The 15,869-nt window shown below is 28.9% G+C and overlaps 1 protein-coding gene across 1 annotated transcript; it reads left to right on the top strand.

Annotated features, from left to right (window-relative positions):
- Positions 1-1,726: 1,726 nt before the first annotated feature.
- LOC140987172 (peptidyl-prolyl cis-trans isomerase 1-like) lies at positions 1,727-15,869 on the top strand. Its single transcript, XM_073455582.1, has 2 exons — positions 1,727-2,326; positions 15,725-15,869. The coding sequence occupies exon 1, from the start codon at positions 1,777-1,779 to the stop codon at positions 2,293-2,295; it is 519 nt and encodes a 172-aa protein (XP_073311683.1). The 5' UTR covers positions 1,727-1,776; the 3' UTR covers positions 2,296-2,326; positions 15,725-15,869.

Raw genomic sequence — 15,869 nt, 5'->3', positions numbered from 1 at the left:
TGATATCTCTTCAATTTTCATCGCAGTCAATTCTTCAACCAAACGGTTTGAAATATGAGCAGACATCTCTGGAACATCACTTGGATGCAAATCCAACTCCCTAGTCTGCTCTTTATTTCCACCGGGCGTGCCAAAAATATGTTTGCGCAATATTTGATTTGCGGGCGTGCCAGGTGCGAAGTTGCACCAACTTGTGTGAAAAAATGATAAATCTAACTTCTAACAATTCAAGCGACGTGAATTCTAAATTCGACCGTCAGTTATAGTCTCATAAAACAAATGCAATGCCAAAATAAAGAAAACTATTGTAAATCGATGGAAATAAACCCCTAGCATGATTTTGAATTTACAAAAACTGTAGGAATTCATAAAGACATGAAAAATATAATAATTTGTTGCTAAAATCTAAAAACGAGAACACGTAGAGTGCTAAAAATATACTGGAAAAACTTGAAGACTATTGCTTGAAAACTGGAAATTTAGCAGAGAGCTTTTGCAGATTTTTTGTGCGTGTTGAGTTGAGTTCTGTAGAGTCCTTCGTCTGTGCTTGCCGATGTCTTTTTCTTCCAAGTGTGGTGCAGTTTCTCTCCACTCTCCCATGAGCCCATGATCTTTCCCACTCACGCCACGATTTCCACCTATCCTCCCACGTTCTTCTTCCTCTTCCACGCTCAGTGATCAGTTTTGAACCGATTAAGAATTAGTCTGCTATGGGCTTGTTTAATTGGGCTTCAGAATAAATTGGGGTTGAGAATTAACTTGGGCTTGTGAATTAAATTGGGCTTCCATAATTAATTATTTTTAGCCCAAACACATATCAATACAATGGTACCAGATTTTAACAACACAGAAGGATAACGACCAACTAATTAAAAATGAAACTTTCCGTGCATTCGGGATCAACTGATGTTGCCTCTTCGCGGTAGTCTTCCCTATATCAACAGGATCGAACTCATCGTTCTAGATGGATGAGAGCCGCAGGACAGGCAGTGTTCTGCAGAACTATCCACAAATACACTTCAAAAGTGTCGTTAACATCTCCTTCAACACTTCCTTTTTATCGCGATTTCTTGAAGACAGGAAGTGCTGCTCTTGTTTAGGAGCTTCTGTTCTCTCCATAGAACCACCACTAATTTCTCAAACCACAAATCCAACACCAGTAAGTCATCATTTTTACAATGAATTGTGCCCTCAAAGGAATAAAGCAAGCAAGAAATTTGTGCATATAATGGTATGAGTAGCAAAATTTACTGCCTTTTCAATTGTACAGCTGTGTGTGTAGCAAACAATTAAAAGGTGAAATAGTATAGACCCAATATTTTGGTAATTGCATGATTCAATCTGAGCTGTGTTGGGTTGCAAATAGTTTTTTCTTTCAATATGGAGTACTGATTGCTTACTATATCAAGTGTTTCAAATTCTATTGGTTTACCAGGAGCAGACCTAAATATTGATTAACAAATATAATTTTAACCAAAAAGAAAAACAAACAAAAAGAGAGCATATCTCAAATGAATCCGATCCCAATCATTTAAAAATATAAAGCAAAAAGAAAAAAGAATACGATCCCAATTCACAAAAAAGAAAAAAGGAAAATTCCAAAACTTGACCAAAACTTTCCGCTCTAGAACTTTCCTCTGGAGATGATGTGGACACGTGTCCGCTTTCAACGGCTAATATAAGCTCTTCTTGTGGATAACCACAGCTATATATATATATATATATATATATCGAATGTGTTAACGCTCAATTATCACATCTGTATCGTCAAAGCAAATGCAGAACCCTAAAGTTTTCTTCGACATGACAGTCGGCGGCCAACCGGCCGGGAGGATCGTCATCGAGCTCTATGCCGACGTCGTCCCAAAGACCGCCGATAATTTCCGTGCGCTTTGCACCGGAGAGAAAGGCAAGGGAAGATCCGGAAAGCCACTCCACTACAAGGGCTCTTCATTCCACCGCGTGATCCCCAACTTCATGTGCCAAGGAGGAGATTTCACCGCCGGAAACGGCACTGGAGGGGAGTCTATCTACGGAACGAAGTTCGCGGACGAGAATTTCGTGAAGAAGCACACCGGACCTGGAATTCTGTCCATGGCGAATGCGGGACCGGGAACAAATGGTTCTCAATTCTTCATTTGCACCGAGAAGACATCGTGGCTGGACGGTAAGCACGTGGTGTTTGGGCAGGTTGTGGAGGGATACGAAGTCGTGAAGGCGATCGAGAAGGTTGGATCTGCTGGGGGTAGGACTTCGAAGCCTGTGGTGATCGCTGACTGTGGTCAACTCAGCTAGATCTCTACTGGGAGGATATGCTTTGCTATCTGTAAGATCTTATCTTATGATGAAATAAGTTCCTTCCTGTGTTCATACTGATTTTTTAGTAACGTTGTTTGGTGTGATAATAAAGAACCTTTACATTGGAATTTCATTGGATTTAGGTTTGTTAATTTAATCCGATTGTTTATTTCGTGAGTAGGTATGGTGTCAGACGGTATCACGAATTTTTATCGTCAACTCTATCGATATTTACCATAAAAATAATATTTTTAACCTAAAAATTAATATTTTTTTCATGGATGATCTGAATAAGAGATCTATATGACAAAATATTATTCGTTAAACCGTCTCACACAAAGTTTTATCATATTTCGGATAACTATATTTTGCTTACCACTCTTTAGATATCAAAATTAGATATTACTAGCGTATCCAGCACATGTACAATCTTATATATATATAAGTGTAATAAATTTTATTTTATAAAATTTTGTTTTTAGTTAAAATAGTAATAATTACATGATTTGGAACAAAATAAAGTCGGTAAGAAATAAGATGATATTGATTTATAAATTACCATTAACAAGTAAGTAATGAGATATTATTGGAGATAAGTTTGTTGATAGATTAATAAATATGAAAGTGAGTCTAATGTGAAACCGTCTCACGGATCTTAATCTGTGAGACGGGTCAGCCCTACCCATATTCATAATATAAAGTAATATTCTTAGCATAAAAAGTAATATTTTTTCATGGATGACCCAAATAAGAGATCCGTCTCACAAATACAATCCGTGAGACCGTCTCACACAAGTTTTTGACTAAATATGAGGATTTAAAAATCCATTTGGATTTCAAATCGCAACCCAAATTCAATATAAATGTTTGGGAGCCAAAGGGATTTGAAATCAGCACATTTATCCCATTATTAATTTCAGCAGACCATTTCTTATATTTTTCTCCTACTCGTCTCCCGATTTTCATCACAGCCACATCTGGATTAAGATTTTTTTTTTCACTTTGTTCAATTCCATTCCTCCTGATTTCGGTAACCCTAAAATTTATTCCTGATTTCTTGCTCATGTGATGTTTATTCTTATCTCTTCTATTGTTAAATTTTATTGTCATTTCGCTTAACTTTTTCGTAAATATCTGCCCTAATGATGTTTAAATGTTTTGATTTCCAAACATTTGGAGAAAATCTCGTTATGATGTTTGAATGTGTGGTTTGGAAACATCTGGACCAATCTCAGTGTGTGGCTAAGTTGTATTTTTTGTTCTACAGTTCTTGTTAAGAAATTACATTAAAAAACGACAATATTAATAGTGTAATATTAATAGTGTGTTTGGATGTTGGATTTGGATTTGAATTTGGATTTGGATTTGGATTTTTTGGAAATGATAGATTTAGAATTTCATTTTGTGTTTGGTTTGAAATTTAAAAATTATATTTAGAATTCATTTTTTGTCTATAAAAAATAAGATCTGAATTTAGAAATTTAAAATTTTACTACAATAATCTTCTTAATTATTTTTTTACATAAATCAATATTTAAAACATATTATTCACATTATTAAAAAACTGGAAAATTAAAATTAATTTTATCATATATTTCCTTATATGATTTTAATTATATATTTGTGTTATATAAACTACATAAAATTTTATATAATTAATTAACATCGGATAATGAACACAAAATAAATTATTAAATAAAATAATCAAATATAACATATAAATATTCAAATTTAAATTATATGAAATATATATAAATATGCAAAATAAAAAAATAAACAAATTTGTCATTTAATCCAACCATACATATAAATATGGTAGAAGGATAATAATTAAAAAAATTTGTTATGGATATATTTTTAAGTTTATTCAAATCCAAATCCTATCAAATCTGACCAGTTTTGAGAAGATTTGTTTATACACAATGAAATCCAGCCAAATCCCTTAAAATCCAATTTCATTTTAAAATCCAACTAATCAAACAGTTAAAACCAAGATTTACGAATCCAGATCCCTGCAAATCTCTCTAAATCCTTGCTTCCATACATAGGGTAAAGATCTCTTCAATGTTGAATTCTAGACATACGACATCGATGTTTTTGCATCTTTGTTCCAAAAAATATAAATACTTTCTTAAAAGATTATTTAAATGGTGTTGAGAATATATTTTAATCAAGCTCAAAGTTGAACATGCCCAAAATTTAACCAAGCTCAGAAAGAAGAATTAGAAGACACGTAAGATAAGAAAACCCATTAATTCAAAATTGGTTTGAATAGATCAAATGACGTGCATATAGGAAAAGATCGTGTAGAATAATGGAAGATTGTTGATATGGGAAGAGTAAAGGAAACCGCCCAAGAATATGAAAGAAAAAAACATCGGTAGAACATACGACAACACACATATCGCGAAAATGCCGACAACTCTCCGCAGAAATCTTGGTCACAATACAAACAATTTTTTATACTTTTCGTTCTAGACTAGCATTAGGAATACTTTTATGTCATATTTCATCACTATTTGATTATAATTTCATGTTGTGTAATTTCCTACTGATTTGTGGATATACAATCATATTGAGATTTTATTTCATCAAATTTGTTGAGTAAATTAGAACGAACGATCAAATTAGGAATCTATTATCTTTTTAAATTTTAGAAGTTAGATATTGTATCAGAGCCAGCATTCTTGAAGAAATTCTTCAATAAAGTTTTATTCTTGTAATATATCTTATTCTTTTATCTTATTAAGAAGAAGGTAGCTCTACCCTGGAGAAATCCTTAAGTCGGGTTCCGTAAAGCCGGTAAAGCCAAAAGGTAAGGTAGGAGTAAATCCTTAAAAGTATCTACTTAATTCTTGAATGGATAAAATAATAAGATGTTTTACTAAAAATAAATCTTCTAGTACTATAAATAACAAAAAATTAATTATTTCTGAGAATTTCGAGAAAAATATTCAAAACTGAAAATTACCAGTATCTTCCAATACGAAGATTTATAGATCTACTGGATTTAATTTTAAATCCAATTATATAATAAAAACAATTGAAGAAGCAATTCCTTTAAAAAGTGGTTATGATTCATTTAATTTATTATCTCAAAGACTTGTTGATATTCACAAGCAATCTTACAAATTTCTGCATCTAGGGATGATTCAAGTAGGTTTAAAACCTCTTACAAAATTAGGATTAAATACTTCAGCCTTAATAATTGTACGTGATCAAAGGCATAATAAATTTGAAGATTCTTTATTAGGAATAATAGAGTCCTCATTATGCGAAGAATCAATACATTTTAGTTGTTATCCTAATTTTTCAATATCTCTTTCTGACCCAAATATCATAAAAGCACTCACTTTGAACATAAAGACTGAAGGCCTTGATATGATAGATGGAACAGAAAATGTTGTTTTATTATATCGAATCTGTTATAAAGTAATGAATTCAACTATTTCTAATTTTAAAATCAATACTAATCAAAGTAGTTCAAAAAGAGGAGAAACTACTCTTTTTATAACCATATTACTAAAACAATTAATTGGAGTCAAGTCACTCTGCCAGAAATCTGGAAAATGGAGAATATTGCTCCTTCTCTTAAAGAAGAATATAGAAAACTAGAAAGTATTGTTCAATATGTTGATGGTGATGTTGAAATAAAATTTTCTTCCCAAAGACATTTACGAATTAAACTTCCTAAAGAAAGTAGAAATTTTACTTCTTCTATATCTGATTTTGAAAAAATTAGTATTTATGGTCTTCTGTTGGGGATTGATATAGAGTTTATAGGGGGAGGGGGGTGAATAAACTCTTTCTTTTGATGGATGTTTTTGTATAGGGTGCTAGAATGTAGATTGATATAGAGTTTATCTTGCTCGAATGTAGATCAAGCAGATCACAATAATAAGTGCAAAAACGATCCGATGGAGTACGGTGAAATACAATAAAATAGTAGGCATTAGAACAGTAGTTGTTTCTGGAAGTTCGAAGATGAAATCTTTTACGTCTCCCCTTCTTCTGTTTCCAGTAGGCATTAGAACAATAGTTGTTTCTGGAAGTTCGAAGATGAAATCTTCTACGTCTCCCTTTCTTCTGTTTCCAGAAGGTATTACTAAAAGACTTTGGTTTTTACAGTTCAACACTTGTACACATCCACTTCAGTAGGGCTTATCCTTTGCCTACTAAAACTCTTAGTTTCTCAACACAATGTAAATGAATACAACAAAGTTCTGGAAAAGACTCTTTTCAAGTTTACAAACTCTTCTCAATAAGATATAGTAAAGTGTGTTAGCTTGAAGAGAATACGAAACAGTCAGCACAATATGATCTCAGAAGATCGGATATTGATAATGAGGCGTGTGCTATTTTTCTGTATGTTGAGCTAGAAGATAAGTAGTAGTTGATAGCTCAAACTTACGTTGGAATAATCGTTGTGTAGATAAAGATGATAGCGTTTTTCTATATAGGGTTGAACTTCATATATATAGAAAACTTGAGTCCAACGTCTATAATCAAAAACGGTTTCTGTGACTCCTGAGTAAGATCAGCTTTAATACCTAAAAAGGGTCCTGCAGAAAGCTTCAAAACAATCAGTCTTGTTTCATACTAAAATTAGTAAGGAGCATTAAATGTCTTAGTACAACATTAATGGTGTAATTAATACTAGTACTAGATAAAGTAACGGTAATATTTAAGACTGTAATAATTCACACAAAAGACGTTAAGTTACTTCTGTTTAAGCTATGTTCTGCTTATTTAAGAAGGCTACGTTCTGCTTCTAGTTATCTAAGCTGATAAGTACTCGAAGAGTACTGCTTTGTTAACGCGATACTTGCTTTTATACTGTCTTCTGATTAAAGTTATCACGATCTACTGGTTTTAAGTCTCTTCACCACAATTAAATTAAGTCTAACATCTTCAAAAGACTAAGGAAAATATATCTCAACATGAATACAAGGTTGATCTTCCTGAATCTAGTACTTCTCGATTTCAAAAAAACTATTCTGTTAGTAATAGAACTTCTCATTCCCCTAATTTTTCTGGTATGAGTTTTAATGTTATGGTTATTAATAATAATAATCTTATTCAGAAAAGTTTAGATAATATTAAAAATCTAAATAAAGATACGCCTACTCAGGCTACATTACTTAAAGAATTATTCCAACATTTGGACAAAGACACTATTACTTCTATGTTTACTGAAGTATTTGGTGAAAAATCTAATTTATCTACTCATGCATCAATTTCTTCAAAAGGAAAAGAAAAAATTGAAGAAGATACACCAATGACATATCAAGATGATCAAGATCAGGATGCCCAAGACCCGTATGATGGAGACGATATTTTTGTATTATTGAATGCATAAATTATTGGGGAATGACCTGGATACCATGACTAAAAGTCTTTTATATAAATTATTGAAGTGGTTGTATCCTTATCTGTTAGTATGTACGTGTCAAGTCTTTATTAGTATAAGTACTGTAGATAATGAATGTACTGTTTAATATTGTATTCTATTTAAAGAAGTGGATGCTATTTGTGCTCCACACAACAAAAAAAGAACTACTCCTTCTCTCTTCTGTTTGAATAGAATTTGATATTTCGACAATCTCTCCGGAGTTCTAATTTCATTCTTCTACAATTTTAAGGTTTAATACAATAACCTCCTGTATTCAGGAAAATTAAATATTCAAATCTTCAGCTTTAAGCAGCTAGCTGTGAGCTTTGTTTCTCGAAAACCTTTAAGCCGAGTTTAGATCTTTCCAAATTTGGATAGGTAAACCACTGTTTATAAACAGGATTGATCTCTGTATCTTTTAATTGATTTTAAAGAACTTCAATTCGAGTTTTCGTTAGTTTAATCTTCTTTTTTAATTTTACAAGATAATTGGCAGAAGACATGATATAATCAAACGGTGGATCATATATGTAATGAAATTCATAAGACATATACTTACATAATTCTGAATGTAGAAAGATGAAACTAGAACTCCGAAGAGATTGCTCGAAATATCAAATTCTATTCAAGGAGAAAAGAGAATGAGTAGTTCGTTTTTTGTTGTGTGGAGCACAAAGAGCATCCACTTCTTTAAATAGAATATAATATTAAACAGTACATCCATTATCTACATTACTTATACTAATAAAGACTTGACACGTACATACTAACAGATAAGGATACAACCACTTCAATAATTTATATAAAAGACTTTTAGTCATGGTATCCAGGTCATTCCCCAATAATTTATGCATTCAATAATGCAAAAATATTGTCTCCATCTTACGGGTCTTGAGCATCCTGATCTTGATCATCTTGATCTCTCATTGGTGTATCTTCTTCAATTTTTTCTTTTCCTTTTGAAGAAGTTGATGCTTGTGTAGATAAATTAGATTTTTCATCAAATACTTCAGTAAACATGGAAGTAATAGTGTCTTTGTCCAAATGTTGGAATAATTCTTTAAGTAATGTAGCTTGAGTAGGTGCATCTTTATTTAGATTTCTCATGGTTTCTCTGACGGGTCCAAGGGCAATAACTCCTTGACTATTAGTCCATGGTTGATGATTTTTCTTCAACCTTTAAAACAATAATTTACAGTATTGAGCGAGATCTTTATGAAAGTCTCCTATGTAATTAAGACTACCAAGAAATCTTTGTAATTGATTTATATAAGTGATTTTATCAGGAAATTTGTCAGCTAAAACAATTGCTCTTTCTATGGGAATCATTATTCAATTTTCAATGTAATGTCCTAAGAATTTTATCTTGGTTTGAAATTTTTTTACCTTTTTCTGATTTACTGCTAAACCAGCTTTTTTAGTGGCTTGAATAAATATATTAAGATGTTTAAAATATTGATCAATATTATCATAATAAATAAGGACATCATCTATATAGACCATAATATAATCTATATATGAATTATAAATTTCATTCATTATATTTTGAAATTCCATTGGATAATTATTTAATCCGAATGACATTACATTCCATTCATAATATCCAAATAGTACAGTAAAAGCTGTTTTATATTTATCTTCTTCTTTTAGAAGAATTTGATAAAACCCGATTTTAAATCAAAAGAAGAAAATATTTTTGCTTTAAATAATCTATTTAATATATCTATTTTATTTGGTAATGGATGTTTTATCCATTTTAATATTTTATTAAGTGGTTTATAATTAATAACAAGTCTAGGAGCTCCTCTTTCTATTTAGGCGGCATTTTCTACATAAAATGCTGGACAACTCCAAGGACTATTACTTGGTCTGATTAATCCTTTTTTAAGAAGACTATCAATTTCTTCCTTGCAATAATTTAAAAGTCTAGGTCCCATAGCAATAGACCTAGCTTTTGTAGGAATCTTATTTTCATTAAAATCATCTGTATAAGGAAGACTAACTTGATGTTTTTTCCTATTCAAAAAAGCATTAGGAACTTCTGCAAATATTTCTTTAAATATAATTTCGAAAAATAACTTTTATTTTTTCTTGAATTTTTTCAGAATTTATTTTTTCTTTAATATTTCTAAAAAAAGATTTTACCTTTTAACGAAATAACAAAGTTTTCTTTATTAGTTACTATTTTTTGTAAAATATTAATAGATTTTGACACTTGTATAGTCGTGAAGGGAAAAAATAAATCATTTCCTTTAATATTAGTATATAATCATTTTTCATTAATTTTATTAATCGGAAACAACATTCGAAAAAAAGGTGTTCCTAATATAACATGAGTAGAAATATTTTTAATAAGAATGAAAGTAGTATTAAGACAAACACCAGAATTACATATTCCACATCAGACAATTTGTAATTAACTATAAGAGGTTGCTTATTAGCATCTGTTATAAATTGAGTAGTCTTTTTATAATATTTAGAAGGATTAATTCCTTCACTAATGCAATTTACATCAGCTCATATATCTAAAAGTGATTCAATAATAATTTTAAATTTTTTTATTAATAATAAGGGTTACTTTTGAGTATCATTTTTGAGAAATAATTTGATCAATTTTATTGACCCATATCATTTGATTTATTTTATTATCTTCTTTAGATAAAATATTTTTTTCATCTTCTTCTCCTTCATCAGAAGTAGAATATTTTTCCCAAATATGATTATTATTAATACTAAGAGTATTTACTATTTGTATTAAATATTTTATTTCGGATTTTATCTGATCTATCTCTCCTTTTAATTCAGAGATGGTAGGTTCTCTCTCCTTTTGTTTAGCTTTTTTTAATATTTTATTATAAGAATATAATTCATTTTCTTGTACAGTATTTTGTACAAGTTTAGTAGGCTTATGATTTGTCATATTTAGATAATGTTCTATAGCTTTTCTTTTTTATATAAGATCTTTTATTTGATCTATGAGATCTAAAATGAAAGTCTCTTCATTTGATATAACATTTATTCCTAATCCCATAAAATTTATGAGACATGTGTCACAATGACAATTTGGATCACATATTTTATCTTCTGATATTTGAAAATCATTATCTGAACTACTATTAGAGTATTCAGATTTTACTTCTTATATAATGTTAATATATAAATCTTTCATCTTTAGATTTTCTTCTTTATTAAGAAGAATATTTATTAATGATTTTTTTAAATCATTATTTATATGAAGATTATTAATCTTTTTTTAACATAACACATATTAGCTTTATGTTCAATTTTTCCACATTTCCAGCATACTGGCACTTTATTCGAATCATTATTTTTTGTAGTTTGTTTAGACTTTTTCTTAAAATATGTTTTAGATTTATTTTTATCTTTTATATAATTTTTTCTCCTTTTAAAAGGAAATCTTTTTCTTTTCTTATCTCTTTTAGGATATTATATTGGCTGAAAACCAATTTGTTCACAAAAATCACTGATAATATTTCGGTTTTCTTCCTTTTGCATATCAAGTTGTCTTTTTAACTTGATATCATTGCAAAGAGTTATTCCTTCTGCAGTTATTACTGCGGATAAATCTCCATAAGTAAGTAAACTCCAATCTATAGAGTTTGTTGGATATTTAGATTTTAATATAATATGTTTTTAACTCTTTCATCGAAAATAACTGGAAGTCCAAAAATAAATTTTTCTTTCCAAAAATTTGCATTGCAACCATTTCTAGTTAAAAATTTTGTCATAAAAACATCTTTATACCATCTGAATTCAGATAGTGTTGTACATCTCAAGTTCATTAATTGTCCTTGAGATCTATCTAATTGAAGCTCATTAGCTCCAATAAAATTAGATAGAATATTATAAATAAGTGTATTAACCGCATCTGACTCTTCTCTTCCATTAAGATCAATTATAGAAGAGTTAAGAATTTTATTCTTTGCATCTTTTCAAAGATAAAAATCCCATCAACCTTGAAGTTGGCCAGTAAAACCAGTAATAATGGCTTGAGAAATTTGCCTATCATTATTACCTTTTATTTTTGCCGCAGAAGAGTATATTAACATTTGTTTAATAACAGTTTTTATCTGATATTCAGATTTTCCATATATATTCTATTCAGTAATGGCTTCTCCATTAAACTGATCATAATCTTTCTTTCTTCTATTTGAAGATCAATTGGTGTTGCCTTTTTATAAAAAGGTTTTACAATTTACACCTTATGTATTTTATTAATTTACATTCCATCTTTTGGAAAATTTTCAAGTTGTTCAGCTTTTGGTAATTACCGAAATAGAACCCTTTTCTTTTATATTATTTTTTTGTAATCTGACTATGAGTCCTTTCATAAAATCTTCATCTTTTTTGGAACTTAAAAGAAATTTTTCTCTTTTAAGATTAGGAGGATGTTTTATCATTAAAGTTCTTGAACTTTCACCACTAGAAACTTCTTGTTTAGATTTTGATAAAATCTCTTCTATTCTAGTAGTTTGATTTCTTAAAGAATGTAAAGTAAGATTAGTAAAATTATTTTGCTGAATTATATGGTCAAAATTACCATTTCCTAATTCAGATTTTATAGGAGTATCGTATATTTCTTTATTACCTTTTTTAATTTGTAAAGTAGTGAATGTGAGATGAATTTCAAAAGATTTTTCTTCAGTTTCATGAACATATAATTTATATGTTGATTCAAGAGTATTTATAAAAAAACTCATATGTAAAATTTAGAAATATTTTATTTCCATCCATTTGAAAAAATCTAAATTTAATTTAGTTTCTTCAACTCATTCTTTATATCTTAAAGAATATAGAGTTTGTTGTTTTGAATTTAAACAACTTAAAAACCACTTTTTCTTATTTAGATTTTTAATCTTATCTAAACTTTTCTGAATAAGATTATTATTATTAATAACCATAACATTATAACCCATATCAGAAAAAGTAAGGGAATTAGAAGTTCTATTATTAACAGAATAGCTTTTTTGAAATCGAGAAGTACTAGATTCAGGAAGATCAACCTTGTATTCAGGTTGATATATATTTTCCTTAGTCTTTTGAAGACCAGATATACTAATTTTTTCAAAATCAGATACAGAAGAAGTAGGATTTCTACTTTCTTCAGGAAGTTTAATTCGTAAATGTCTTTAGGATGAAAATTTTATTTCAATATCACCATCAACATATTGAACTATACTTCCTAGTTTTCTAGATTCTTCTTTAAGAGAAGGAGCAATATTCTCCATTTTCCAGATTTTTGGCAGAGTAACTTGACTCCAATTAATTGTTTTAGGAATCATAATATTACTTTTATTAATATCGGTTATAAAAAGAGTAATTTCTCCTCTTTTTGAACTAATTTGATTAGTATTGATTTTAAAATTAGAAATAGTTGAATTCATTACTTTATAACAAATTCTATATAATAGAACAACATTTTTTGTTCCATATATCATATCAAAGCCTTCAGTCTTTATGTTCAAAGTGAGTGCTTTTATGATATTTGGGTCAGAAAGAGAGATTGGAAAATTAAGAAAACAACTAAAATGTATTAGTCCTTCGCATAATGAGGACGCTATTATTCCTAATAAAGAATCTTCTAATTTATTATGTCTTTGATCACGTACAATAATTAAGGCTGAAGTATTTAATCCTAATCTTGTAAGAGGTTTTAAACCTACTTGAATCATCCCTAGATGCAGAAATTTGTAAGATTGCTTGTGGATATCAACAAGTCTTTGAGATAATAAACTAAATGAATTATAACCTCCTTTTAAACGAATTGCTTCTTCAATTGTTTTTATTATATAATTGGATTTAAAATTAAATCCAGTAGATCTATAAATCTTCATATTAGAAGATACTGGTAATTACCAGTTTTGAATATTTTTCTCGAAATTCTCAGAAATAATTAATTCTTTGTTCTTTATATTACTAGAAGATTTATTTTTAGTAAAAGATCTTATTATTTTATCCATTCAAGAATTAAGTAGATACTGTCAAGGATTTACTCATACCTTACCTTTTGGCTTTACAGGCTTAACGGAACCCGACTTAAGGATTTCTCTTGGGTAGAGCTACCTTCTTCTTAATAAGACAAAAGAATAATATATATTACAAGAATAAAACTTTATTGAAGAATTTCTTCAAGAATGCTGGCTCCTGAATACAGGAGGTTATTTATTAAACCTTAAAACTTTAAAGGTTTGGTATTGTACAAATTGGTATCAGAATTTATAACAGCTGCTAATAAGCAACCTCTTATAATTAATTACAAATTGTTTGATGTGGCAATATGTAATTCTGGTGTTTGTCTTAATACTACTTTCATTCTTATTAAAAATATTTCTACTCCTGTTATATTAGGAACACCTTTTTTTCAAATGTTGTTTCCGATTAATAAAATTAATGAAAAAAGATTATATACTAATATTAAAGGAAATGATTTATTTTTTCCCTTCACGACTATACAAGTGTCAAAATCTATTAATATTTTACAAAAAATAGTAACTAATAAAGAAAAATTTGTTATTTCTTTAAAAGATAAAATCTTTTTTAGAAATATTAAAGAAAAAATAAATTCTGAAAAAATTAAAGAAAAAATAAAAGTTATTTCTGAAATTATATTTAAAGAAATATGTGCAGAAGTTCCTAATGCTTTTTGGAATAGAAAAAAACATCAAGTTAGTCTTCTTTATACAGATGATTTTAATGAAAATAAGATTCCTACAAAAGCTAGGCCTATTGCTATTGGACCTAAACTTTTAAATTATTGTAAGGAAGAAATTGATAGTCTTCTTAAAAAAAGATTAATCAGACCAAGTAATAGTCCTTGGAGTTGTCCAGCATTTTATGTAGAAAATGCCGCCAAAATAGAAAGAGGAGCTCCTAGACTTGTTATTAATTATAAACCACTTAATAAAACATTAAAATAGATAAAACATCCATTACCAAATAAAAGACATATATTAAATAGATTATTTAAAGAAAAAATATTTTCTTCTTTTGATTTAAAATCGGGTTTTATCAAATTCTTCTAAAAGAAGAAGATAAATATAAAACAGCTTTTACTGTACTATTTTGACATTATGAATGGAATGTAATGCCATTCGGATTAAAAAATGCTCCAATAGAATTTCAAAATATAATGAATGAAATTTATAATTCATATATAGATTATATTATGGTCTATATAGATGATGTCCTTATTTATTCTGATAATATTGATCAGCATTTTAAACATCTTAATATATTTATTCAAGCCACTAAAAAAGCTGGTTTAGTAGTAAATCAGAAAAAGGTAAAACTTTTTCAAACCAAGATAAAATTCTTAGGACATTATATTGAAAATGGAATAATGATTCTCATAGAAAGAGGAATTGTTTTTTCTGACAAAGTTCCTGGTTAAATCACTTATATAAATCAATTACAAAGATTTCTTGGTAGTCTTAATTACATAGGAGACTTTTATAAAGATCTCGCTCAAGACTGTAAATTATTGTTTCAAAGGTTGAAAAAAAATCAACCATGGACTAATAGTCATACATTAGCAATACAAAAAATAAAAGAAAGAGTTAAAGAATTCCCTTGTTTATCTATTGCTAATCCAGAAGCATTTAAAATTGTCGAGACCGACGTCTCTGATATTGGATATGGAGGAATACTTAAACAAAAAATAGATAATAAATCTAGAGAAATTCTTGTCAGTTGTTAAATGTATTACAAAATTTGAAAGAAATTCTGGAACCTGGAATAATACACAAAAGAATTATTCTACCATAAAGAAAGAAATTCTTTCGATTGTTAAATGTTTTACAAAATAAAGAGAGTGATCTTTTAAATAAAAAATTTTTATTAAGAGTTTATTGCAAATCTGCCAAAGATATTCTTCTAAAAAATGTTAAAATAATAGCATTTAAACAAATATTTACTATATGGAAAGCTATATTAGTGTGTTTTGATTTTGATATTGAACATATATCTGAAAAATCTTATTATTTACCAGATTTTCTAACCTGGGAATTTTTCCAGGGATCAACCTTGGAAGACAGTCCTAAAGAGGCCAGCAACAAGCAAAAAGCCAATGAATAAATCACTCTTTAAAAAAGGCACCAATATTCATCCATCTAATATGAATATAGAAGAGGAAAAATTTGATCCTATTAAAGAATTTGCA

This window comes from Primulina huaijiensis, chromosome 11 (assembly GCF_012295235.1).
Source record: "Primulina huaijiensis isolate GDHJ02 chromosome 11, ASM1229523v2, whole genome shotgun sequence".
NCBI lineage: Eukaryota > Viridiplantae > Streptophyta > Magnoliopsida > Lamiales > Gesneriaceae > Primulina > Primulina huaijiensis.
The sequence above is the reverse complement of the archived record's forward strand: the minus strand, read 5'-3'. Positions and strand labels throughout refer to the sequence as shown.

Excerpts from the sequence above, each read along its gene's own strand:
- LOC140987172 (XM_073455582.1), top strand. The coding sequence starts at position 1,777 with ATGCAGAACCCTAAAGTTTTCTTCGACATGACAGTCGGCGGCCAACCG.